The 24,553-nt window shown below is 33.9% G+C and overlaps 3 protein-coding genes and 1 pseudogene across 3 annotated transcripts; 2 read left to right on the top strand and 2 right to left on the bottom strand.

Annotated features, from left to right (window-relative positions):
• Positions 1 to 1,444: 1,444 nt before the first annotated feature.
• Positions 1,445 to 5,496, bottom strand: LOC116350316 (serine protease filzig-like). The gene is made up of 13 exons (XM_031782070.1): positions 5,436 to 5,496; positions 5,115 to 5,359; positions 4,947 to 5,027; positions 4,787 to 4,886; positions 4,473 to 4,562; positions 4,339 to 4,413; positions 4,003 to 4,290; positions 3,664 to 3,918; positions 2,446 to 2,534; positions 2,242 to 2,376; positions 2,118 to 2,174; positions 1,866 to 2,049; positions 1,445 to 1,803 (listed from the first exon to the last, which is right to left on the bottom strand). The coding sequence occupies exons 1-13, from the start codon at positions 5,494 to 5,496 to the stop codon at positions 1,445 to 1,447; spliced, it is 2,019 nt and encodes a 672-aa protein (XP_031637930.1).
• A 4,400-nt stretch (positions 5,497 to 9,896) lies between these two features.
• LOC116350315 lies at positions 9,897 to 13,094 on the bottom strand (annotated as a pseudogene).
• Positions 13,095 to 13,188: 94 nt separating this feature from the next.
• On the top strand, positions 13,189 to 14,126 carry LOC116350410 (5'-nucleotidase-like). Its single transcript, XM_031782202.1, has 2 exons — positions 13,189 to 13,520; positions 13,773 to 14,126. The coding sequence occupies exons 1-2, from the start codon at positions 13,257 to 13,259 to the stop codon at positions 13,935 to 13,937; spliced, it is 429 nt and encodes a 142-aa protein (XP_031638062.1). The 5' UTR covers positions 13,189 to 13,256; the 3' UTR covers positions 13,938 to 14,126.
• Positions 14,127 to 15,933: 1,807 nt separating this feature from the next.
• Positions 15,934 to 17,327, top strand: LOC116350391. Its single transcript, XM_031782178.1, has 4 exons — positions 15,934 to 16,423; positions 16,477 to 16,664; positions 16,806 to 17,086; positions 17,156 to 17,327. The coding sequence occupies exons 1-4, from the start codon at positions 16,189 to 16,191 to the stop codon at positions 17,253 to 17,255; spliced, it is 804 nt and encodes a 267-aa protein (XP_031638038.1). The 5' UTR covers positions 15,934 to 16,188; the 3' UTR covers positions 17,256 to 17,327.
• Positions 17,328 to 24,553: the final 7,226 nt, after the last annotated feature.

Below are 24,553 nucleotides of genomic sequence, written 5' to 3'. Positions count from 1 at the left end.
TCTTTTTTCTTCTTCACATCTAATTGAATAAATTAAAATTCAAAGGCAAACTGAACAATATGTGTTAGAATTTGAACACACAAATCATGATCATATTAAAAGAACAACAGAAAATGTCAATAAAAAATGTTAGCTGGAGTGAATTTTCCAATAAAAAGAAACAAAATGCAACAAAATGAAATTCGAAGCGTAATTTAAAATGCTGACGTTTGTTTATTTTCATTTTTGATGATTGGCTACAATACTCGACCACGCTATTATTTGATGAAAAGACAAAAAAAAACTTACGTGATCTGGGCATTTTTCGATGCACAACTTCTGGATATGTTCCGGCGAGAAACTAAAACCACATTCACATCCATTCAGCAAAAAACTGATCACAACAACACTTGATAAAAAAATTAGATTTGCATATTGCATGACTGAAAGGAATTCACCATTTTTCGGAGCCAACATGTTTTAATTAATTTGATCACTTGCTGTTTTATTCTTTCAATCATTCAACTTCGATTGTACTTTGAATATTGCACAGATCATTGAACCTATTTTGTCGTAGACTTTTCGAACTATTTTAAAATTTTCTTTTCACTGAAAATGTTATCACAGATACATTGGAATTTCTTCACAAAAACTCATAACAAATATATATTTTTATATATATATTGTATATATTATTATATAATCTATATATTATTTTTATACTCAATATTTTAACACTTTCTTTCACTTATTTAACGGGAAAAAGAAAAGAAAAGCATTTGAATGCTGCACAAAATTTATGCTTGTCGCAGCTCTGTCACCGCATCGTAAATAATAACAACACAATGTGACATTCATATTTTAGACTACCGACTCTTTGTCGCACATGGTTTAGACAGCATGTTTGACATTATTTTTATTCCCCTCAGATAGATGGCGCTACGTTTATAGTGTTTGCAGCAACCGTTTGGAATTTATCTAAGCGGATAGATCATTCTGGCGTAATCTATGTGAAATACTTATCATATCTTAAATAATAAATACTATTCCTTTCCGACATTAGGTTTTGCCTAAATGTAAAATGAAAATGCTTTTAATTGAATCAATCATTTATTTTATTTGTTTAAAAAGTAAAGCTGTTGTACTTCAACAGGTACACTGTAAACAATTGACATATAAGTTGACATCACTACGTTGGAATTTGCCCAAATAGGTAAACTATCCAACCAATACGAATAAACAATATGCACATCACAATGCAATGACTCCAGGGTTGTACACTTTACCTATTTGGTTGAAAAATTGCTAATTCCAAACCAGGGTTGCGAAATTTTCTGTCAAGTTTATGACAGTGTAGTCTGAATCAATAGGTTCATTTTCGGGAAATCAAAACTTATACATTAACCGAATTTTTCACGGTATAATATTGCATGATTTATTTATGAAATTATTTAAAAACGGAATGTTAATTTTGTGGCCAAACAATAGGCGTAATCCAATCGATATAATGGGCAACACTAGTATAAATACTAGGCAATTCCAACGCGCAACCATGACCAAAACTAACAATTGCAACTATTTCGACAGTGTTTGGATCATTATTTGACATTTTTTGTAGCGATCCTCCGCTATCACCTTGACAACTATCTTTTGATCTATTCTTATTTTCTTCTGCATCGAATGCACAATATTGCCCAGGACTAAGGCCATCTCTAAATGCTGGATCATCTTTGAATGTAGTATGGTTCAAATAGATATTGCTGCATTCATTTAAAGGCTTTGTATTAATCTCAATTTTGCGTAACTCGTTTGACAGAGACGTTCCTGAAGTTAAAACAAATAAGTTTGTAGAAAAATGAGCTCAAAATCAAAACCTTTCAACCTACTAGCAGGATCTGTATTGCCCCAGCCGATCACAATTACTTTCCTATTTGTATCCAAATCAGCTCTATCGGTGTACAAGCACGCTGGTCTAATATCATCGGTAAATGAAATCTCGGTTGACAGTCTAATCAATCCGATATCGTTCTTTTTCGTGGAACTGTTATAATTTGGATGACGCGTGAAACTCTAGCAAGTAATTGGAAAAACTTTAGAAAAGAAAAATACAAAATAAAAATTATATGTGCATTACTCACTTTTATATTATAGTGTACGGCCTGAACAGCATCAGATATAGTATCGGTTAAATTTACCTTTTTTTTAAAAAATAAACATTTTCAATGAAGAAAATTTTCTCATCACATTGTTGTTTTCACTCACTTTTCCCAGTCGCACTATCACTGGTGGCCGCCTATCTGTCACGCAATGTGCAGCCGTCAATATATAGCGATCTGATATTATAGTGCCACCACATCCAAAATTTAAATTCAATGTGTCACTGTAATATATGCCGGCCTTTTTACAAAAGCAAAAAAACGTGGTTAAATATTGCCAAAATAAATGGAAATTAAAAATTATCTTTACCATCCACGGGAAACTCCCTTGTGCAACGATATTACCGTCGATTATACGAGGTTCCAATTTAGTTTTAATTTCTGGAAATTTCTTGCACGCTAATTTAGAAAAAAAAAGAGATCATTTTATAAATGAAATTTAATGTTTCATCAAATATTTCCACATGTGGAATACGACAATAACAAAAATCCCCAATACTATTTGTGGTGTCGTCATTGAGAACGTATTACTGTCAGTGTGGTAGGATGACACCACAATTTTTTTGGTTCATATGACGGCCTTAGAAGAAAACTATAACATACAGAACATGTAGCAAATAACACTAATACAAATTTTATGAGAGCAAAAACCAAATATATAAATAGACTCTCTCATAAAATTTGTATTAGTGTTATTTGCAACATGTTCTGTATGTTATAGTTTTCTTCTAAGGCCGTCATATAGCATTAGTATGTTTCCGCATCCACGGCATTCAATACAACTAGTCTAGCTCTGTTCTTAACTACATTTAATGGCTATCTATCCATTTATATTTCGAAATTAGTATATTTTTTAATCTTTGTATCACAAGGCTGTCATCAAATGCGTTAAGTGAAAGAAGCGCTGGACTTGTTTCCGGGTTACAAAATAAGGATAATTACCATTTTTAGCAGCAGCTTTCCCATTTTCTGAAATGGTTTATGATTACACATTTAATGAATGGAGGTTTAATTTCTAGACAAAAATTCTTAAATCGGAATTAAACTGCGAATTATGTCTGTCTATCGAACTATTATAAAGTTGGATACACTTTTATCTCTTCCCGTGTACAAAAAAAGTGACTCACTATTTTGGGACAAACTGACTGACTGTTGACTGTAAAAACAAACAACTTCAGTTAAATTTATTTAACTTCAATTAATTAAAGTAAGCTATGGTTAACTGCAACAGCAAACTATAGATGACAATAATCATAGTCACCCGATAGTCAAAACGTCCCAAAATAATCGCCTGACTGACTGAGTATAGTTGATTGTACAGTCAATAGTAACTTAGTCACTTTTTTCCACTCAGGCTATCCATATTCTGCAAAATTCCTGAAGAAACGTTGTTCCTCTTGAATTACCCTCAAATTTGCAGAACATACACAAGTGATAAAATCAACACTTGAGCTATACATTAATGCCTTCCACTATAAATGTGAATAATTAAATAAACTGTTTTGAGGGACATCGGATGTACACTTACCATAAGCCCTATATTTTGTTTGTACAGCAGCGTCAGTAAATTTTTCGCTGGGAGCTGCTTCATTCCTAGCATAGCAAATGTACTTTTTCCCTTCATCACTACGATCATCTTTATTTATTTCAACAACTGCATCTGGCACTATAACATTTTTACCGCCGCCATTTCGATTTTGTCGCTTCGATTGCACAGTCATCGATGGCGAAACTTCTACAGAGCATTCCAGCTTCAGTATATTTCTATCAGTTATCGTTCGTGCTACGAAAAATATATAACATTTTTATTTAAATGTGCTGCATTAATGAGTTATTCAAAAATGGCAGCATTTATTTTGAAACTTACGTTCGATGTGGATAACAGTGCTTCTGTCAGCGGTTTTTTTATTCGAAGTGGCTATACATTGATAAGTACCATGATTTTCTGGCTGAGCATTGGAAATCATTAAAGAGTTTCCGATTTGCTGTACATTTGAACCGAGAGAGCCTTCGTTCGTCTTTCTCCATGTAATTTTCGGATATGGATAACCAGACGCTTCACAATCCAAACTGAAGTTGGAACCTTGGACAATCGAGTACAAGTCGTCGAGCGGTTTTACATCAATTGAATGAAGTGCATCTACATTCGATATCGCTTTTTATTTGAACGAGGATTTGCATTCTAGATTGGTGAATTGCTTACCTTTTATCTGGTTTTTTGCCCTACAATTTTTTGGATCTTCATCTGAACTGTCTATACAATCTGGGAAATGTCCATCTAGGAATCACATTTGGATTACACCAAATTCGTGCTTATAAAATCGGGTTACTACTTACCGCAAAGGAATTCTGCATTAATACAATTTCCATTATCACACCGCCATTCATGTTCGTTGCATCGAATATTCGGGTTTGTTGCTGTTGAGGCTGTAGTCAATAGTGTGTTCGTATTGAAAAAAAGTTAATTCAATAAATTACATTGTTGATGATCAATGATCATTGTGCATATCGTTATGTCATTCTTCAATATTCAAGTGAATTCAAACAAATAAACAGGAAATGTCCAAACCATTTTGACATGTTCAACAGACGAATTTTGATGTCTTCATGCGTTTGTCATTATTTGACAATCCGAAATGGAATAAACTTACAAAATTCAGTCGTTGTTGGTGGTGTTGGTTGATAGCAATTCGGATAGATCCCAATCAATCCAGGTGCGCAACGTGGTCGTGTAACCAAAGACACTTCAGGCTATTAAACATTTCCAAATTGTCAACAATATTACGGATAAATGGAATAAAAATCACTTACACCATCATATTCACAGTTTTGCACATTAGCACTGTCCTTTATGCTATTAATCATGTCAATCTTTTCGGATAATATTTCCAACTGAAAATATCGGAAAAGTGTAGCTTTAAATTCATCGTTAAAATTAAAGTTCGTTTTCAAGTGAAGAAAAACAAAAGTGTTACGTACGTTTGAAATGCAACCATCAAAACCACTGTTGGCTCCTACTTTCGTACTCAAATTAAAGCGGCTGTCATAGCCACCAATGTACAAATACCAACCCAAATGCATAGTATTATTATCCGTTTTTCGGATAATTTTTTGTGAATTTCCAACTTTAAGAAAACCTTTGCCATTTTGATATCCAAGTGAAATTAATGTCCACCTGTTTACATCAACTTCTTCTACTGAATGAATGGTGACTAGTTCCAAGGCTGAGTAAGTAAAAAACAACGTTAATTTTTAAATGGATTTAAAAATGGATCGAAGTTACAGAGTCATTCAACTTACCAGTTTTAAATTTAAATGCGTAGTGTCTATCTTTAATAATAAGCGTCAAGAAATTTCCCATTCCGGAGGAAAAACAAAATTGAGACGTATATAGAAGAACACTATCTCGGTTATTTCGTGGTCTCACATAGAATTGAATCTCTTGGAATGATTTTGGTGCTTCAAGTGAAATGAAACTGTCATTTTTGAATGACAAATTGTTTTTATTAAAGTATTCAGTATATTGGCATCGATCACCGGTTTTGGTAAATGGACAGAAACATTTAAATCCTGAATTTGTGTCTTGACATCGTCCGGTTCCGCAAACGTTTCTTGAACATTTCATTATCTCATTCGTTGTATCTGAAACTATTAATTTATATGTGCATTTGAATAAATTCTAGAATAGAAATAAAATATTGTTTGCTCGCATATCGAGACGTGACTCATAAATGTTAAAAAAACTCAAAATGACTCCCATAGAAAACTCCGTACTTTTGAACCTAAAATTTTTTTTAGTCATTTTTGTATGAAATAAAATGTCTTACATACGTAAGATGAACTTTTCCGCACTGTGATCCACAAAATTCATTTATAACTTATCTTTTACTTGAATTTGAACTCACGAAAAACTGAATCTGACATTAGTTTTGCGATACACATAATTTTTGACACACTTTTTATATAAAAATTACTTAAAATGGGAATTTTGGAATGGAATCAATCCTTGCATGACGACGTGAAACTTGACACAGTGTATTTTTTCACAAAAAGTCAACATTCTGGAAGTTCGAAAATATTTCAATACAATTTAGGGGTACTTCCCATACAAAATTTTCGTTTTTGGGTGAAAAATCCAAAATTTTGTTCGGAAGGTACCCCTAATATGTATTGAAATGTCTTCAAACTCTTGGAATATTATTTTTGTGTGATAAAAATAACCTGCGCAAAGTTTCAGGTCATTACGATATCATACAGGCATTTTTTTTGAAATTTTTGTATGAAAGGTGTGTCGAAATATATTTGTATCGCAAAACTAATGTCATATTCGGTTTTCTCGTACCCAAAAACCCCCCAATACATATTTTTGGATGTTTAAGAATACATTAAATATCACTTTTGGGGGGAAAATTGAATTTTTCCCATGGATGGACATGGGCATCACACCAGACATGACACGTTACTCTATCAACCAAAGTGGCTCAAAATCTAATGGTTTCTATTCCTCGGCACCCCCAATCATCCTGTGAAGTCAGATTTTGAATTACTTTTCTGGTTTGAAAGTTATCGTGTTAACAAATTTTTGCGTACAGCGTACAGCGTACAGTGTACAGCGTACAGGGTACCACGCACATACATTCGGACATCGAAAAAACGCTAGATTCGTGTTCCCTGGGTCCTAAAACACCCAGAAAACATGTTTTTTGAGGGTGTTAATTTTTCGACCGATTCCAATACTTTACCTTACACACTAGGTGTGTGCGGAAAAGTAAAATGTGTCAAAACTTATTTGTATTATAAAACTAACGTCTGATTCAGAACGAATACCAAAACACTTTGTGTTGATTACATAGCTACAAGCGCTTAAAAGTTGGCTTTTTCATTCGGTCTTTATAAACTTGGGGGTTTTTTGGTATGAGAAAACCAAATCAGACCTTTATTTTCTGAAATAAAATAAGGGCCCAACCATACAAGAATACAAATCGAAAAGAAGGTCTTCATTTTCTTTCTAGGGAGACGATTAGTAGCTGCCATTAAAAACAATAAGATAACGTCTCTTTATTTGTTAATATTGATCAAAGTACAAAAAAGAATTACTGTTGATATGAGTACAAAACTCTTCTTTGAAGTTCCCACTGTAACGCGATACTGTCAATCAAAAAATGTTCTGATATAAATTTTCAGTGTCGCGTTCGTTAATATACATAAAAAATGTTATTATTGCGTAACCTCTTTGATCTCAAAAAAATACGATAATACGTAATCGAAAAATAAGGAATTGAATAAAAATAGCATCGATTGTGAAATCAAAACAAAACACGAGATTCAAAGATAAAGATTTACTGTTCTAAAATTTATTTGTTTTCGCATTTTAGAGGCGATGCCAAAAATCAAAAATTTTGTAGGTCAGGCCCCCTGAGACATCACATTTTTGCGTTACCCCTTTACAAAATTCATGATTTTGGATAGAATTTTTCTCATTTTGCTAGGGTTTCTGGATCATAGCTGAAAATTTAATAATAAATTAAAGAATTTAATCATATATGCAAAGTTTCACTACATTATGGGTCGTAATTTACGACATCATATAGGCAGAATCCAAACGTTTGGTGGCTTTTGTACGAAAAGTGTGTCAAAAAATATTTGTATCGTAAAACTTACGTCAGGTTCGATTTTATCGTGCCCAAAAAAACAACCACTACACTTCGTTTCACTGTTTAAGTAGACATGAAATACTACTTTTGGAAAAACAAAATTCGATTCTTTCTCATAGCCAATTTTTCATCACATGAGTCATCAAATATACTACAAACCAGTCATTCGTTGCAATTCCAATTTGGAATTTCCAAATCATTCAGAAAAGTTAAATTTTGAATTAAGTTTCTGGGGTAAGAGTTTTAACAAAAATTGCGTACAGCGAACAACCGTGACAGAATAACAACAATCATGCTCAAAAAGCCTCTTTTCCCTTAGAAACGTATGTCTTTGGGGTGTCTCAAAATGTCATTTATTTGAATTCTTTCACTGTTGGAAAGTTGGCTTTAGTGAACATAAAAATATCATGAAACACTTACCAGCCAAAATAGTGACGAACAAAAACCAAGTCCACAAGAAGATCTTCATTTTGAAATGACATTTATTTCACAGATGATAAAAATGATAATTTCGCTTCAAACTCACTTTTAAATATTTTTATTTTAATATAATTTCTTTTTAATTTTCTTTGGTGACAACATTCAAATTCAATCAGAAAAACCCAACTAGCAATGCAATAAAAAGCAATCATATTTATACATTGTACGGGGAACATGTTTTAATCTATGCACAGCTGTGTGTTTTTTATAATACATAAGCATGTATCTTAGTATTTTGGAAGTATGTGCACCCCTAGCCTACTGCAGAAAGTAATTTGCGGTAATTTGGCTGTAAATGTATATTCGTAAATCTCAATAGCCAAAGGTTATCAAACTTTGACGTTATATAATCTCAAATAATGTGTTTAACCATTAGTCATGACTGTTTACAAATAATTAGAAATTGATGCACGCAAATCTATTTTATTCTCTCAATATTTGATAACGTCGTTGTTGAGAGCTTCACTTTATAGAACGGGAAAACCCAAAATCGTTGTATCACCTGTGATAATGTCGAGTCTTGAAAAATGAGAGAGTAAAAATATAAAGCTGAATCGTCTGTCTTTGAGAGATCAACAAAAATAGAAACAAAAATTGAAATAATTTCAATTGAATCAATCATTTATTTTATTCGTTTGAGAGAGAAAATATACATAAATCTGGATAATAATACATTTTCTGTTAGTTTCGAAAAACACTCAAATGAACAAAACACGAGAATTTTTTTTTTTGCGCAACCAGTAAGAAGAAACTTCTGTTGTAGCTTGCTCCACTTTCTGCGGCATCGTTTAATTATACGAGTGCAATGGAGGGTAGTGTGGCTTCATAGGCGGTTCATTAAGAACCTTAATGCGTCCCTCATGCACAGGCACCGGATCAATAACCTTAACCTTCTCAATATACTTGTAGAACGCGTCCACTATCGACGTTGATAAGAACTTTGCTTTACAATCCTGTAAATAAAACGATTGTGTTGATAAAAGTTCTGCAATAAAGGTACAATGCCATACTCACATTGAACATAGAAAACCCAACTCTTTCTTTGTACAGATACGCTGTGGTGATAACATTGTATTCCTTCTTTAAATCGAGTTTTTCATAAATTGAATTCGAATTAAGAATATCAACCGATACAGCGCGATTGTCTGGTTCTTTTCCCAAATCGAAAACAATCTGCATTCCCGATACATGCACAAATTTTCCACTAAATCGCGATTCCACGTATGTCTTTACCAACCGGCTAAGCCTATGAAGAGACAAAATGCGAATTCCCCTCATCTGTGCCATCTTGTATTCCATAGTTGAACTCAATTACAATGAATTGAATCGAAAAAGAGAAAAAAAACAACAACAGTAACATGGCTACATAGATCTGTTGACCAGTGAGATACGTATAGCAATGGAATGAAAGAATGAAGAAAGCGTATATGTGTATGTATGCATCAGCACGCATAGATGTACAGCTCTGTGTGGCCGTGCTATTGTTGTTGTTTTTTCACTTTTTCATTTCAATGCTACAGAATTAAATTCAGTTTTTGCATCTAATTCACACTAAAATCAGATGGCGCTCATTAGCGAGATTCGCAAAAAAAAGTCTCCAATCTCATACAAATATACACCGGCTGGTCTTTACCGAATATTCAAGCGCCTCCATCAATTTTTGGCCCGAAATTTTCATGATTACCAATTCACTGTCCAGTGGGACCTGAAATAAAATCAAACAATTGATTTTTTTTAAATATATTTAAAAGTATCTTTTATTTTACCACTTCGTCTAAATCCATTCGAGTTATATTTCCAACTTTTAATTGGCCGCGAATTGCACCACTGGCAATCAAAGCAATCGATGACTTAAATGAAGGATCGTCCAACTTGGCATTGGCCAAATGCATCGGTGATCATGTTGTCAAGACCACACCTGAGAGAGTCAATTAAAAGGATAATGGTTAGATTTTGGGTGAGAGTGATCGAGACCATTTTCTTTACTCCAATATACGGCATCTCCAGTCGGAAAACAGTAACTTCGATTGGCCAAATGGAGGACCGGCCAACTTGGCTTCCATTTTTCGGTATTTATCTTCCAAAGCAGTTGTTTCTTTGTCCCGTGGAGTTTTTGAATCTAAGAGAATCGGATTTCTACCCCATTTCGTAAGTCGGCCAGTGTTTTTGTCAATCTATTACGAATGATGCTTTCAGAAAGTAGAAAAAATGGAAATTATTTCAATGTTGCACCTGTATTTCAAGTTTGCCAAGATACTTCGTTGCCCAAAACGCCTGAACGATGACGACTTTTTTCCGCTTTGTTGTTTCACTTCAGTTGGGTAGCCAGACTTAATGGCTTCCGTATCCGGTTGTTCACCTGTGTACAAAAACGTATGCGTGTGACCACCGATTACAACATCAACGAGTGGACATTTTGCAGCGACCTCTTGATCCATTTGGAAACCAGAATGGCCCAATGCAATGATTGTTTTTACACCATCTTTTTTCAATTTTTTTGCCTCTTCACTGAAATGGTTTTTTGGACGAGAGATATTATTCTCGACTTTATTGGCATTAATTTATGTTTAACTCACGACAGCTTTTATTTCGTCCGTAAAATCGACGTCACATTCTTGTAATTTTGTTCCTGTTTCTGGTGTAAGATAGCCAATGACACCGTTTCGATGTCCTTTTATTTTGAGAACAACCGATGGCATAACCGATTTCGCTCTACGCAACGCATGATCGGCTTTTTTTTTTGAAGTTTGCAAATAGATTGGGAAATTTAGCTTTTTCCAAAAATAGAACTAAAGCACCAATACCAAGGTCGAATTCATGGTTGCCCAAACACTTGAAAATATTAAGAGAGTTTTTATTTTTTAGTTTTTGAAACGTGTTTTTCTCAGTTGATTGCCTACCATTGCATCTGGTTTCAAAACGTTTAAAAAATCAGTGACAACTTCCGCTTTGAATAGATTAAACCAACGACTTCCAATATAATTATCTCCGGCATTGAAATACAAAACTGGTTTGCTACCATTTTTGGCTGCACGTTGATATTCCTTTATTACATGCGAGGTGCGCGCAAATCCACCTTAGCCTTCCTTTATATTCGCATCGGTCGATCGAAATGAGTTTAGTGATGGATCGTTGGGATCCACTGGCAAAAACCGTCCATGCTTATCATTACTGTGCAATATAATCAAGTTCAATAAATTGTTTGGGGCCGATTTTACAAAGGCGACTGAAAGCGTCAACAACAGCACAATGACCAAACACGTTAAATGGCTCCTTTGAGCGTTTTCGACGAACATGTTTGAATCTTCTAGGAACGAGAAGAAATTTCTTTTAAATATAGTATGCTCGGTTTCAAGTTTTTCGCTGGTGCCACGAGATTTTATTTGAGTATCACTTGCGTTGTATATTGACAATGTATTTGAACGCGACTCGATTTAAGAAGCGCCATCTCTTTCACGCCAGGTTCTCATATATTTTTTTCTTGCAAATAAAATTGCAAAATTGTATAAATTGAATAAGTTTTGCAATAATAATAACGAAAATAATTCATAGAATTTATAATAAATAAAAAAAATTGAAAAAAACACACAAATATTTTATATTATATGATATGTAGCTTTGCCTTGTAGACCATGTAGAGATGGTTACGTGGAGAAAATATGTATTTGTCAAACATTGATATCTGTCAAAAGAAACAACGTAAACAACACGAAGTGAAGCTATTCTGGTGAATCATATAATATAAAATATTTGTGTGTTTTTTCAATTTTTTTATTTATTATAAATTCTATTAATTATTTTCGTTAATATTATTGCAAAACTTATTCAATTTATACAATTTTGCAAGAAAAAAATATATGAGAACCTGGCGTGAAAGAGATGGCGCTTCTTAAATCGAGTCGCGTTGAAAGCCGACTGTAAGTGATACTCGATTTTATTTCATCGCTGTGAATTGTGTTATTTCTTTTTTTATTACAATTTATCTCTACTTATTATAATTAAAAACACCTTTTATACAGATGTTTAAATTAAATATGTTCTGTTGTGTTAAAATATAAAAAAGAACTAGGAGGTTCGTAAAGACAAAAGCTTATTTATACAGTTTTTATTGGATAAAAAACATTAAACGTGTTCGTATGAATTATTCGAATTTTTAATAATTTTAATCGCTAGTGTGAAGCTTTCATGTCGTTTCTAACGACCAAATGTAAAACATTCATGGAATTTTGTTTTTCTCAAACTCAATGCTTGATAAATGTGAATTTCCAAAAAAAAAAGAATTGAGTTTCGAAAAACTGAGTTTCGAAAGTTCTTTTTTTGAAATTTACATTTATTAAGCATTGAGCAAATTCCGTCGATTTTGTGTGTAAACTTTTTAAGCTCATGGTTACACGAATCATGTGATAATATAATATAATAATAAAAAAGTGCCACAAAAATGTAGGCATGAGAAAATTTGAATTCTATATATTAATGAGATTCACTTTGGTGGTGTACGAATTTCGGGTAAACATTTTCCGGGTTTTGATATTTTCATTTTTGAGAAAGCCAAATTTTGAGAAAAAAATGTTGGTACATTTTCATGATAATGGTTATGTATAAAAATTTGTACATTTTAATGGTAAAGACGATTTTTTGAAATTTGACATCGATCGGGATAAATTAAAGGTGTTTTGTTATATTAAAATGTTAAAAAGTGAAGACAAAAGCTACTTTATACAGTTCTTTTTGTTTGGATAACACACGTTAAACGTGTTCGTATGAACTATTCGAATTTTTAATAATTTTAATCGATTGTGTGAAGTTCTCATACCGTTTCTGACATTTGTGGAATTTTGTTATTCTCAAACTCAATGCTTGATAAATATGAATTTTTGAAAAAAAGAATTTTTTCTTTCGAAATTTCACATATCGTAAAATTTTTCCTGGAAATATAAACCAACTCGATGTGAAAGATGTGTTGCCGTTCCCATCAGATTTGGTCATCATGAAAATTACAGGCGAAAAATTGATGAAAGCATTTGAACATTCTGTTGTAGAATATGTTGAACATGAATTTATCGCATCATTTTTACAAATGTCTGGATTCCGCGTAGTTTTCGATGTGGCGTTGAAACCTGGCAGTCGCGTTTTGTCGGTAGAAATTCGCAACTCACAAAATTTATATGAAAAACTCAATTTGCAAAAGGTTTATAATGTTGTTACTTCGGAGTGGTTGATGAAAAATGGCGATGGATTTACTATGTTCAAAGTAAGTTGTTTATCCAGTGATTTTCAATTGGATGTTCAGTATCCATAAGATCTCAGTATAGATAAGTACACAGTATGTTTGCATGCATGGCGTTTGCGTTTGGAATAGAACGACTACAATACATATATTGTGCGATGTTTGTGTTGCTTAATTTGCTCAACCGAATGCTCAGCTATCCTATGGATAAACCGTTTATCATATATGTGGAAATTCTTATTCAAATAATATTCAATACTTTCTTCTTTTCGATAGGACTGTGAAGCGAAATACTTACAAATCCCAATATTGGATGCACTAACCAATCACATTAAGAAGAGCAAAGTTCTTAATCCGTCCCCTGTGCATGAGGGTCGCATCACAGTGCACAATGTATTCCCATTGAAAAAAGGCGTACCTCCACTCCACGATAATAACTGATTTCAACGAATTTTTATACTAAGAATGTGTCCTGGAATTGTATTACCAAAAACGCTACAAATCATGCTAAATAGTTGAATTATTGTAGACGATTTTCGAACCTTCACCTTTCACGCAATCTCAGACTCCAAATACCCAAAATTTTGGCAATTAATTGTCTTGAGAAATAAAAACTGGGAGTATAAGAAACCGTATTTTTGTTAATACTAACCGATATTTCAATCCATCAGAGGTAAGTTTTGGTGAGAAGGGAAGTTCTATACATACAATGATTTTTGGATAAGATATATGATGCATACATATATAATAGGCACGCAAATTTGTTCTTCTTATTTTGCCTAATCTATCCTATCCAAAAATCATTGTATAGAACTCTTATATGATTTTAACTTTGCAAGTTTTCATCGTTCACTCCAGAGATGGTCACAGGGGGGTCAAATTGAATCAATTTTGAACTTTAATCACACTGAAAACTGCTGCGTTCAAGAACAGTTAATGAGCTCCTATAAAAGTGAAGGTGATCCTATAAAAGTTTACATACTTTATCTCTATACCAAATTGGAAAAGCATCCAGACGTAAGAACGATAAAATTCGAAATTTCCTGTTTTTACAGCCAGTTTGGTATTCTCACTGAAGTGCTGTTGTTTTTCTTAATTTTCGGTTATCCATACCGGAAAATATATTGAGTTTGAGGTCCTGAAACCGCTGCAGCGGCCGTTGAATCATTTAGTATCGGGGGACCCGATGAGACCTCTATTTCATAACCGATAAAACACAGTTTCGACTCAAAACTCTACCCGACTCTACCTATACCATATAAAAAGCGACTCTGTGCATTTTCATTCTATTTCCTTTCTTGAGAGCTTGCTGTTTTTACAGATCTGACTTGAAATTGGCAAAAAAATTCAAATACATCGCTTACTTGCATACTTCCATACTTGCTTGAAGGTTATGATTTTTTGGAAAATTCTCTCCCTTTTACAGCGTGTGCCAGAATAACTGTCGGGCTTATATGTAATATTCCAGAAAACAAAAATGCAAAGAACTGCTGCGCCAGCACGCCAATTCAAATGTCGTTGTTCTTGGTACAGCCAAGTCTCAATGCACAAAATGATCGTGTGTATGCAGTGTCTGCAGTAGACATTCCTGAATACGAAAAGACCGTTGAACGATTTCAGAATGTTCCAAAAGTGATGGTTTGGGGCGCATTTTCGGCCGATCGAAAATTTCCTCTTTTCATCGAAAAAGACGTAAAAATCAACGCTAAATTTTATAAACAAGAAATATTGGGCAAAACTCTGTTGCCACAAGCCAAGAGATTGTTTCAAAATGAACCATGAGTGTTTCAGCAGGATGGCGCACCTGCACACCGAGCTAAAACAGTACAACAGTGGTTACGAACAAATTTGGCCGATTTTATTGACAAAGATTCATGGCCGCCATCGTCTCTCGACTTAAACCCATTGGATTTTTTTGCTTGAGGCTACATGACATCGAAGCTCAATCGTCTAAAGATTACTAAGGTTACCAATTTGAACACATTCAATAAGAAAATCGTGAAGATTTGGAACGAAATTCCCATGAATGAAATGCGTTCCGCGTGCGACTCATTTTCAACACGTCTGAAGCTAATAATCAAACAAAATGGGACAAGAATCAAATCCAAAGGCCAAATCTAAAATTTTATGTTAAATACTAGAAAATAAAATCAAATCAAAATGCCATTCCAAATTGTCGTTTTTTGAGACATATATAAACCCGACAGTTATTCTGGCACACCCTGTAATAAAATTGCGGTTTTTTCCTCACCTTCACATTACATTCACTATGCGTTTGCATAGAAAGTGCGTAAATGTTCCAATAATTTTATTAATTATTCAATTTTATTGACATTTGTCATAAAATTCCTCAAATTCGAATACAAAATTAACTCACGCAGCAAAGGCAATATGCAAATTACGAGTTAATTATCACATTTGTCTCATTAATATCATTTAAGAAAGTCGAATTATTGCGCAGTGCGCACATCGAATTTCATCTCCAGTTAGTAATAATCGAATTTGAAATGACGACTGAAATGCAGAAAAAAATTCCAGACGCAAAAAAAACCGAATAAAAAATATTAATTGTTTGAGAGAGTTTAGAATCGCACACCAAAAAGACTATATAAAACGGCCTTTAATATCAAATGTTCTCATAGTTTGGGTTGAACCATTTTTGAAACTCAAGTCGTCTCCGTTAAGCGTAAAAATGTTTAATCAAAAACTTATAATTTTAATAGTGGTTGGAGCTTTTATCACGCAAATTAGTGAGGCGGCTCCAAAACAAAGTGAAATCGAATGGCCCAAATTCAATGCAAGTGATAGTGACGGAAACGAATTAGTTGAATATCGCATTGGATGGCTACCCAAAGCAAAATATCAAGAAGCATTGGACTTAATGGCCGAATACATGTACAGAGAAAATCCATTTGTTGTGGCATTCGGTATGTGTTGAAGATTTTCAACGAATTTTCCAAATAATCATTAAATTTTATAGATTGGGGCGATGATGCCGATGTTCTTAATAATCATTTATCTGGCTGGAGTGCGCATCTTGACAAGGGCATTTCGGTGGCTTGCTTCAAAAACAGTTCAGACGAACTGATTGGAGTAAATATATTGTATATAGAAGAACTTAATCAAGACTATGTAGATCCTGAAAAACCTGTTACTTATCCAAAAGATGTAAGGCATTTTTAAGTTATATTTGTGAAATTTCGTTCGTGCCCTAGTTTACAACGAAAGTTAAAAAAAAGTAATTTTTATACAAGATAAGGTCTGTTTTTCTACTCCGTATGTAACCGTTTTACATGTATTTTCATTTAGATTCCAAGTAAATTTAGAAATTTGATGAAGCTAACACACGAACTACATACTGTGCAGAGATTCAATGTATTTGAAAAGTATGGTGTCAAACGATATTTGTCAAGTGATGGACTTGTTGTACGACCAGAATATCGACATCGTGGAATTGCGTCACAACTTCTTGGTGTTCGAAAAATGATTTGTGCGAAATACAATTTAAAGTTGACATCGACCGTTTTCACATCAGACGCTTCAAATGCACTAGCTGTCAAGATGGGTTATGAATTAGACACATTTAAAATGTATAGTTTCTTGTAAAAACATTAAGTCAAGTTTATTTTGTCATTAATTATTTGCATTTGTTGTTTTAGGTATGCAGACATTTTTTCAAAACTTCCAGAGCAATATAACGTCAATATGACGGAAAAACCAGAAATGTTTTCACGAAGATCAATTAAATTTTTTAACTGAGTATTTTTGTTAATAAATTTTACAATTTTAATAGCACTGATGAATTGATTTGAATAAAGTTGATGAAATTGATTTGAATAAAGTTGATGAAATTGATTTGAAATTTCGATTTTGAAGTTGCTAAATCTATTACTAAGAGAAGTCTTTAGAGAGAGAGAGAGAGAGAGAGAGAGAGAGAGAGAGAGAGAGAGAGATAGAGAGAGAGATACTAGTACCAAAAGAGTAAAATCAATCAATTTTCTATAAAAGTACATCAAAGTATGCATTAAATAGAGGAAGACTTCCTTTTTTGCTCCAATTTCGAAAAGTGTTGATAGTTTCTCATCGAAGGAACCTAAAAACATAGCCTTCTACTGTTGTTTCGTAACTTCACCACTACGAAAGAATTTTGAATGAACAAATTAAACAAAATATTTAAGAAAACAAATGAAAAGCGGTGTATTGGGCCAATGCGTTAAATTGCTGGTGCTTTTATATTTCGTTGCGAGAAAAAAATTCGGTTTTATTTGAAGAAAAAGTCTAAAAATAAAATCGAAACGAATAGAGCTGAAATTCAGCCATTGAGTGGTGTTTCTTCCTGAATGTGTACATTCCACGTTCATAAATAACCAACTTAAGTGAACATGCGAGAAAAACAAGAATTAAATTCAAAATATCAATTTTTGATTCGGCTTTTTTTCAGAGCTGTTATTGGCACCGGAGAGGTACGGTCACTCAAGCCCGCACTTATTCCATTTCAAGTACCGCCAATGAATACAAGAAAGAGCAACACTTACAAGTACCCGCAACTCCGTTGTCTCTATAACAGCTCTGGTTTTTATTTGAAGTATTCGACCCGATTTCAATGGATTCCTATTATTTTCGTATTTTGTGAAAAGTTTAAAAATAAATTTCCATTTCCTTGAACGATGCTCAACATTTTCAATAAAAAAATATTCATTTTCGAAGTGTTCTTAACGTTTTTCCGATATTCAAATTCAAATGCGACTGCCCGATCCAAAAGTTGACAGATGTGTAAAATGACAACTAAAACGGATTGTCAAACCGAAACATCTGACTGGAAGTGTCAAACTTGTTTAGCATTGTTTATCATATATGCTGTACGTTGTTTTGTTTACAATGAGACCTTCTACGAACAAATAAACGCAGCATCATGATTAGTCATCCTTGGGATGTCTACCTGTTTCGTCTTTAGTTTATTGTCAGAGCGAGAGAACAATTACAAGGTGACATCAAATACACACTAATTCAAATGTATTAATTCTATATTCCATTGCGTCATTTTCAATCGAAGATCGTTGACAATTTCTGTATCTGCTGTGCATTTCAAAGTGATTTTCTGACATTCAACAACTAAAAACTCAGTTCATTGTGGAAGCAAAAGTGTAATATAGTTTCTAAAGAGATTGAAAGTAATACTGAATAATTGATTGAAATAACACAAAAAAATGTCGGATGTATCAAAAGACCCGGAGATTTTCAACTTGGACGTCGACTGCTTCTACGAAATTTTCGAGTTTTTGTCTTTGCATGATTTGACCGCAATTGGACAAACCTGTAAGTTGATGCAACAAGTGGCCGGTCAATATTTCCGTCGAAATTACATAAAAGCTGAAAAGTTCACCAACGACGATGGCATATACACCGTTTCATCGGGAAGTAATCGTGTAAAAATCTCGGGTTTCAATCAATTCATCAACTACACGTCGCATTATCACAATGAAATCGGTCCGTTGCATTACATCGCTGAGCACTATGCTGATTTTTCTTCGATAAACGAGGTCTACTTGGTGTGTTGCGAGATCAACGAAACAACCGTAAAATGTTTGGAGAAAATTTTGCCAAAAATCGAAGTAGTACGTGTGCGACAGTGTTCAGTCAATGGTGACTTTTATGAAAAATTGCTGCGTTTCTGTGGAAATTTACGTGAAATTTATGTGCAAGATGATGTTGGTGATATTGTAAAAGAGCGTACAAATCCATGGCTGCTTCGTGAATACCCATTGTTGGAAACATTTCAATTGACCGCACGAAATTCATTTAAAGTAACCGATTTGACTGGATTTTTCAAGAAGAACCGCAGCATCCGAACATTTTTAACGACATCGGCCTGCCTTTGGAAACATCGAGCGGAATTGATGCAATGTGAAACGAAACTTGACACACTGGAAATTTACGATGGCTATCACATTCAAGCGATTAGTATGCAAATGTTTTGCGATTTATTAAATCAACTTCATGTGCGAGGATTTTATAAACGACTTCATTTGAATTCAACCGGTCCGAATCAAGAGTGTGGCGAAGAGTTTGTCAAGCTAAAAGCACTCCAGTCCATTTCAATCATGCATTTCAGCGAACGATGCGGCATCTCACGATTGGTAAATTTGATTGAACTGACATTATACGATGGATTCAATGCCTTTGATATGGAAATTCTCGCAAAAAATCTCATCAATTTACGACGTCTTTATCTTGATAAAGCAACGGTCGGTGATATTTTACCATTTATACGAAATTCGAAGAAATTGCACAAAATTCAAACGAATTTAAATGACGGTATTCTCGATTTGGAACAAATGAACGCAGAAAGAGCAAAGTTGATTGACTCTTGCAGAGTTGTGATCCACATTCCGGAAAACAGTTTTTTGGACACCAAATGGACGACGAAACATGGCAATATACGGTTAAGCTTTGTTGAAATTAGACGAACCACATCGAATTGATTGATTTTCTCTGCGGAATTTATTGAAATTATCGAATTTATTACCACTTCTCCCACATTTTCTCACATTTTTCTAATTTTTTACAGTATTTGTATGAAATAAAATGGTTTTTATAACTTACAAATCAAGGGCAATTATATTTAATATTGAATTCCATTAAAATATTTCTGCGTCTAAAACAAAATCGATTCACAAGTAATTTGAACATGCTAAAAATGAGTCAATTGCTTGATACGCAATACAAATCAAGGAAATCCCGCATTAATTTAAGGTACCGCTAATAATTACCAAATTAATCCATCGTTACAACGCGTCAGCAACGCGGCATTATTTTGATATGTCGTCTAATCTGACTAAAACATGTGTTAAGTTCAGGGTCATCGAACCGGCTTTTGTTTATAACCATACCTCTCTATAATCTGAAGCAGACACACGCTGAAAATGAGCTATTGCTCTACTGAAGGAAGATAAAGATTGAATTTATATCGATGTCACCGAATTTCGAAAGACGGTAAAAAAAGAATAACGCTAAATCGAATCGGGTCATTGACCATTTATTTAAATATGATTTTTTTTACTATTTTCACGTTAGTCCACAATGAAAAATTTTTTTATCATAAAATGTTAAGCTCAATGTTGAAAATCATTGATTTTCGACCTGTTTTGGACACAACTCAACTTTTGTTGAGCATTTTTTGTACTTACAGGAAAATATTTTGAAACTACAAGGAAAATATTTGCGTATGTAAAAATCTCGGTCTAGGCGAAATGTTCAATTTAATTCCCAAATTTCAACCGAAACAATTTTTAAACAACGTTCCACCCGAAACTTCATCCCACCAATGAGAACCAACATTCAATTTCGGAGTGACATTTTTAGAGTCGCATCTCATTTTTTTAAATCATTGAATAGATTGTGACTAAATTAGCGTTAAAGCGCTCCCTTTCACAACCGCTATTTGTGTACAACGATTATGATATTGTACAGTTCCAAACGTCATGTAGATGCTACAAGTATTCAATGTTTCTAGTCTAGTTCAAATCTGTTCTTTGTTTCAGTTTTCACAAAACACATTTCCAGGCGTACAACAACAAGTTCATTCAAAATAAGCGCAATTATCTCAGCGACGATTATTTTTTTAAGTAATCGCGTTTATATTTCGAAAAGAACAGCAGAACAAGAAGAGTAATAAATACGAAGATGGATGCAGAAGTGAGATAACGTACAATCAGCTGAATCAGTCGAATCACATATGCTATGTATCGCAGTTTGTTTACAATGTGAACGTATGTGTGTGACGAGGAGAAATAGGAGAATATAGTGATTTAACGTCAATTTTGACATAACTATAATTGACATGCCGCGAACATTAGACAATCAAAGCCAACAAATTTAAAAACTGTTTTTTAATCTATTTGAACATATTGTGAAATTCCAATATTTTTCTTTCGAATTAGTCACGATTAGATCGTACTGTCATTCTCAATACGGTAAAAGTTACATAAAGACCCAATAGCAGTTTAAGGCTTGCTCTTCTAGAGCTTGAAGCAAAAAATAAAAAGATCATTCTATCGTTTAAATAAACCGTTTTTTGTGCTTCATACGACAGTTACATATACATTTCTATCATTTTTTAACTGAAAAGCTTGAATTGGTTTGTGGAAAGTGAAAATTACAGTCTTTTAATTTGTTTTTCAAGCTTTTTTAAATTTGTGTTAAAATGGAGGAGTCAAAAAATCAACTCATCGTCTCAGATTTGGTATATAAAAATAAAATCCAACCTCCGGAAATTTTCAAATTAAATAAAGTTTGTTTCGACGCAATCTTCGAGTATCTATCCTTGGACGATATAAACTCCTTCAGTAAAACGTGCAAATCCATGCAAAATGTGACCGGTGAATACTTCAGACAAAACTATGCATCAAAAGGAGCAGTTATTGTAAATTATGAAACGGTCATGCCGTTCTCCGAACACAATCACGGAATTCAAATAGAAAATTTCAACAAATTTATTACACGAATTATGTGTCGTGCAAACGACCCCAACGAACTGGATTATATTGCATCTCACGAAATGGAATCAATCAACTACCTTAGCGTTCACAACATCACTATGGCAAAAGTGGAAAAACTGACGAAAATTTTGCCGAAAATCAAAACATTGGAGCTGAAATACTGTTTGATCGATGCCAATCTGTACGATGTAATGTTGAAATTTTGCAAGAATCTTACCGATCTCACGATACAACAAGGCCATTTAATAAACTGGAGAAATGAATCGAGTACTTTGTTCTTGTGTCAAAAATATCAAAAACATTTGGAACATTTGGGTCTATCGCCAATAATTGCGATCAATCATGTTGAGGATTTTTTCAAACTCAATCCACATGTTCGTAGTTTTTCGACAAGCTCGTCAAGCCTTTGGCGTTTCAAAAATGAATTTATAAAATCCACGATTCGATTGGATAAGTTGAGAATCGTATTAGATTTATTTGATGACGAAGATTTAGTTCTGGAAATGTTGTACGGGCTATTGAATAAACTTCAGAAACGAGGATTTTATAAACGATTATATTTAAGAATCGATCAATTTACCGACATATCTAGTGCACAATTGAAATCGCTTCAATTTATCGATGGTTTGACCATTCCATTTTTCAACGAGAGCTTTAGTTTACCGCTGTTAACCAGTTTGAAGGAATTGGAGATCTCTTACAGCATGAATGTCGCGGACATGGAAACGGTGGCCAGGAGTCTTGTGAATCTTCAATGCCTTTCCATTTGCAATGCAACAATCGATGAAATTCTACCATTTATTTATCATTCGCCGAAACTTCGTGAACTTAGAGTGATCGCCAAGGATAAAACCGAATTCAATGATGGATTTATCAATTTAAGGAAATTAAATGAAGAACGAGAAAAATTGAAAAATGCACGAAAACTCACGATTTACATGTCGGAATATGTCTTTGTGGGAACGAAGTGGAGGTCCAAAGATGGAAATATTAACTTTAGTTTGATTGAAATGAAACGAGCCGATTCATGCGATTGAAAGTTGCATTTTTTAAACGAATCGACTGAAGGCTCTGTTCCTGATTGCGTTGAATTTTTATCTTGTTCGATTTTTTTACAATTATTTTTTAATGATCGGATCTGATTGAAATGGGACACGATTACAATCGAACGCCTTAGAAATCGACATTTTTTGATGAATTTAAAAAAAAATATATAAAGAAATTATTTTAAATAAATAAACGATTCAAAATATTTGTGTTTTAATTGAAATTCAATTCAAAAATACCGAAACACATATTTGGAATATATTGTGTGAAATGTATTCGAGTCTATCTACCCATGAAAACTGATTTAAATAGAGAAAAATTGTAGTGGCAGCGAGTGGAAGAAATAGAGGAATAAAAAGCGAAAATTCGTAAGTACTTTTTGTTACGAACTTGCCGCATTCCCTGTGCCTTTACAGCCTAAAAATGCTATGATTGTAAAATGTTCATGGTGAATAGAATATTGGGATATATACAGGGTGTTTCATATAAGTGGGCCACTCTTAGGGGGTGGGAATTTTGAAAAACCCTTTGGGGTGTATGTTAGGGGTAAAAAACTAAGAATTTTGACCCAGCCGGATTTTTGAACTTTTCCCCAGGGGGGGTGGGGGTGCCCCAAATTTTTCAAAAGTTCATCGGATCGAAAAATAATGTACTACAAAGTTGTCCAGAATGACGAGAGAAATTTTTAAGGACCCCTGCCCTCCAAGTCCCTCAACCCCTTAAGGGGGTCGGGGGGTCAAAAACCCCCAAAATATGATTTTTTTGACCTGAAACCCCGAAATTAGGAATCAGAATGAAAAATTACCTTAGAATAGATATTTTTCTCATCCACGTTTTTTCACAAATTTTGAACCAAAAAAGTGAAAAATCGACTTTATAAGATTTGAGGGGTCATGTACATTGAAATTTTTCTACTTGATTTTATTCAAAATTGCGACACGGAAACCAAATTTTTTTTGCTCCTATTGTGTTTCTCGAGTCCGTCTCGACATGATAAAACACTTTGTAGAACATTTCATTTTGATTCGGGCCGGCCCGGGCCATCAATCAGAAGTTACGCCAGATTTTTCACCAAAATTTTCGCTATCTAAATTTTTTTGGTATGAAATGTAGACCGAATGCATCTAGTTTCCTTGTCCCTATCGTGTTCCTTGAGTCGGCCCCTACAAGATGGGATAGTTTTTGGAAAATATTATTAAGATTTGGGCCGGCCAAGACCGAAAATTGACGCGCCAAATCGGCCATTCCACATTTGGCACGATTTTTCGAGGTTCAGCTCAAATGGATGTTGATTTTTTTTACCTCTATCGTGTTCCCTGAGCCTTTCTCTACAAGATAGAACCATTTCCCGAGTTAATTTTTGGAAAGATTCCGATTTTTGGAAAGAATAGCGTGCCAAAATCGAAAAAATCAGTTTGGCGCCTCCGTCTTCGGCCATGGCCGACACAAATCCAATCCAATTCAACGGGAAATGGTTCTATCTTGTAGAGAAAGGCTCAGGGAACACGATAG

This window comes from Contarinia nasturtii, unplaced genomic scaffold (genome assembly GCF_009176525.2).
Source record: "Contarinia nasturtii isolate CC-2019 unplaced genomic scaffold, AAFC_CNas_1.1 Cnas_scaffold_4084, whole genome shotgun sequence".
NCBI classification, from domain to species: domain Eukaryota; kingdom Metazoa; phylum Arthropoda; class Insecta; order Diptera; family Cecidomyiidae; genus Contarinia; species Contarinia nasturtii.
The sequence above is the reverse complement of the archived record's forward strand: the minus strand, read 5'-3'. Positions and strand labels throughout refer to the sequence as shown.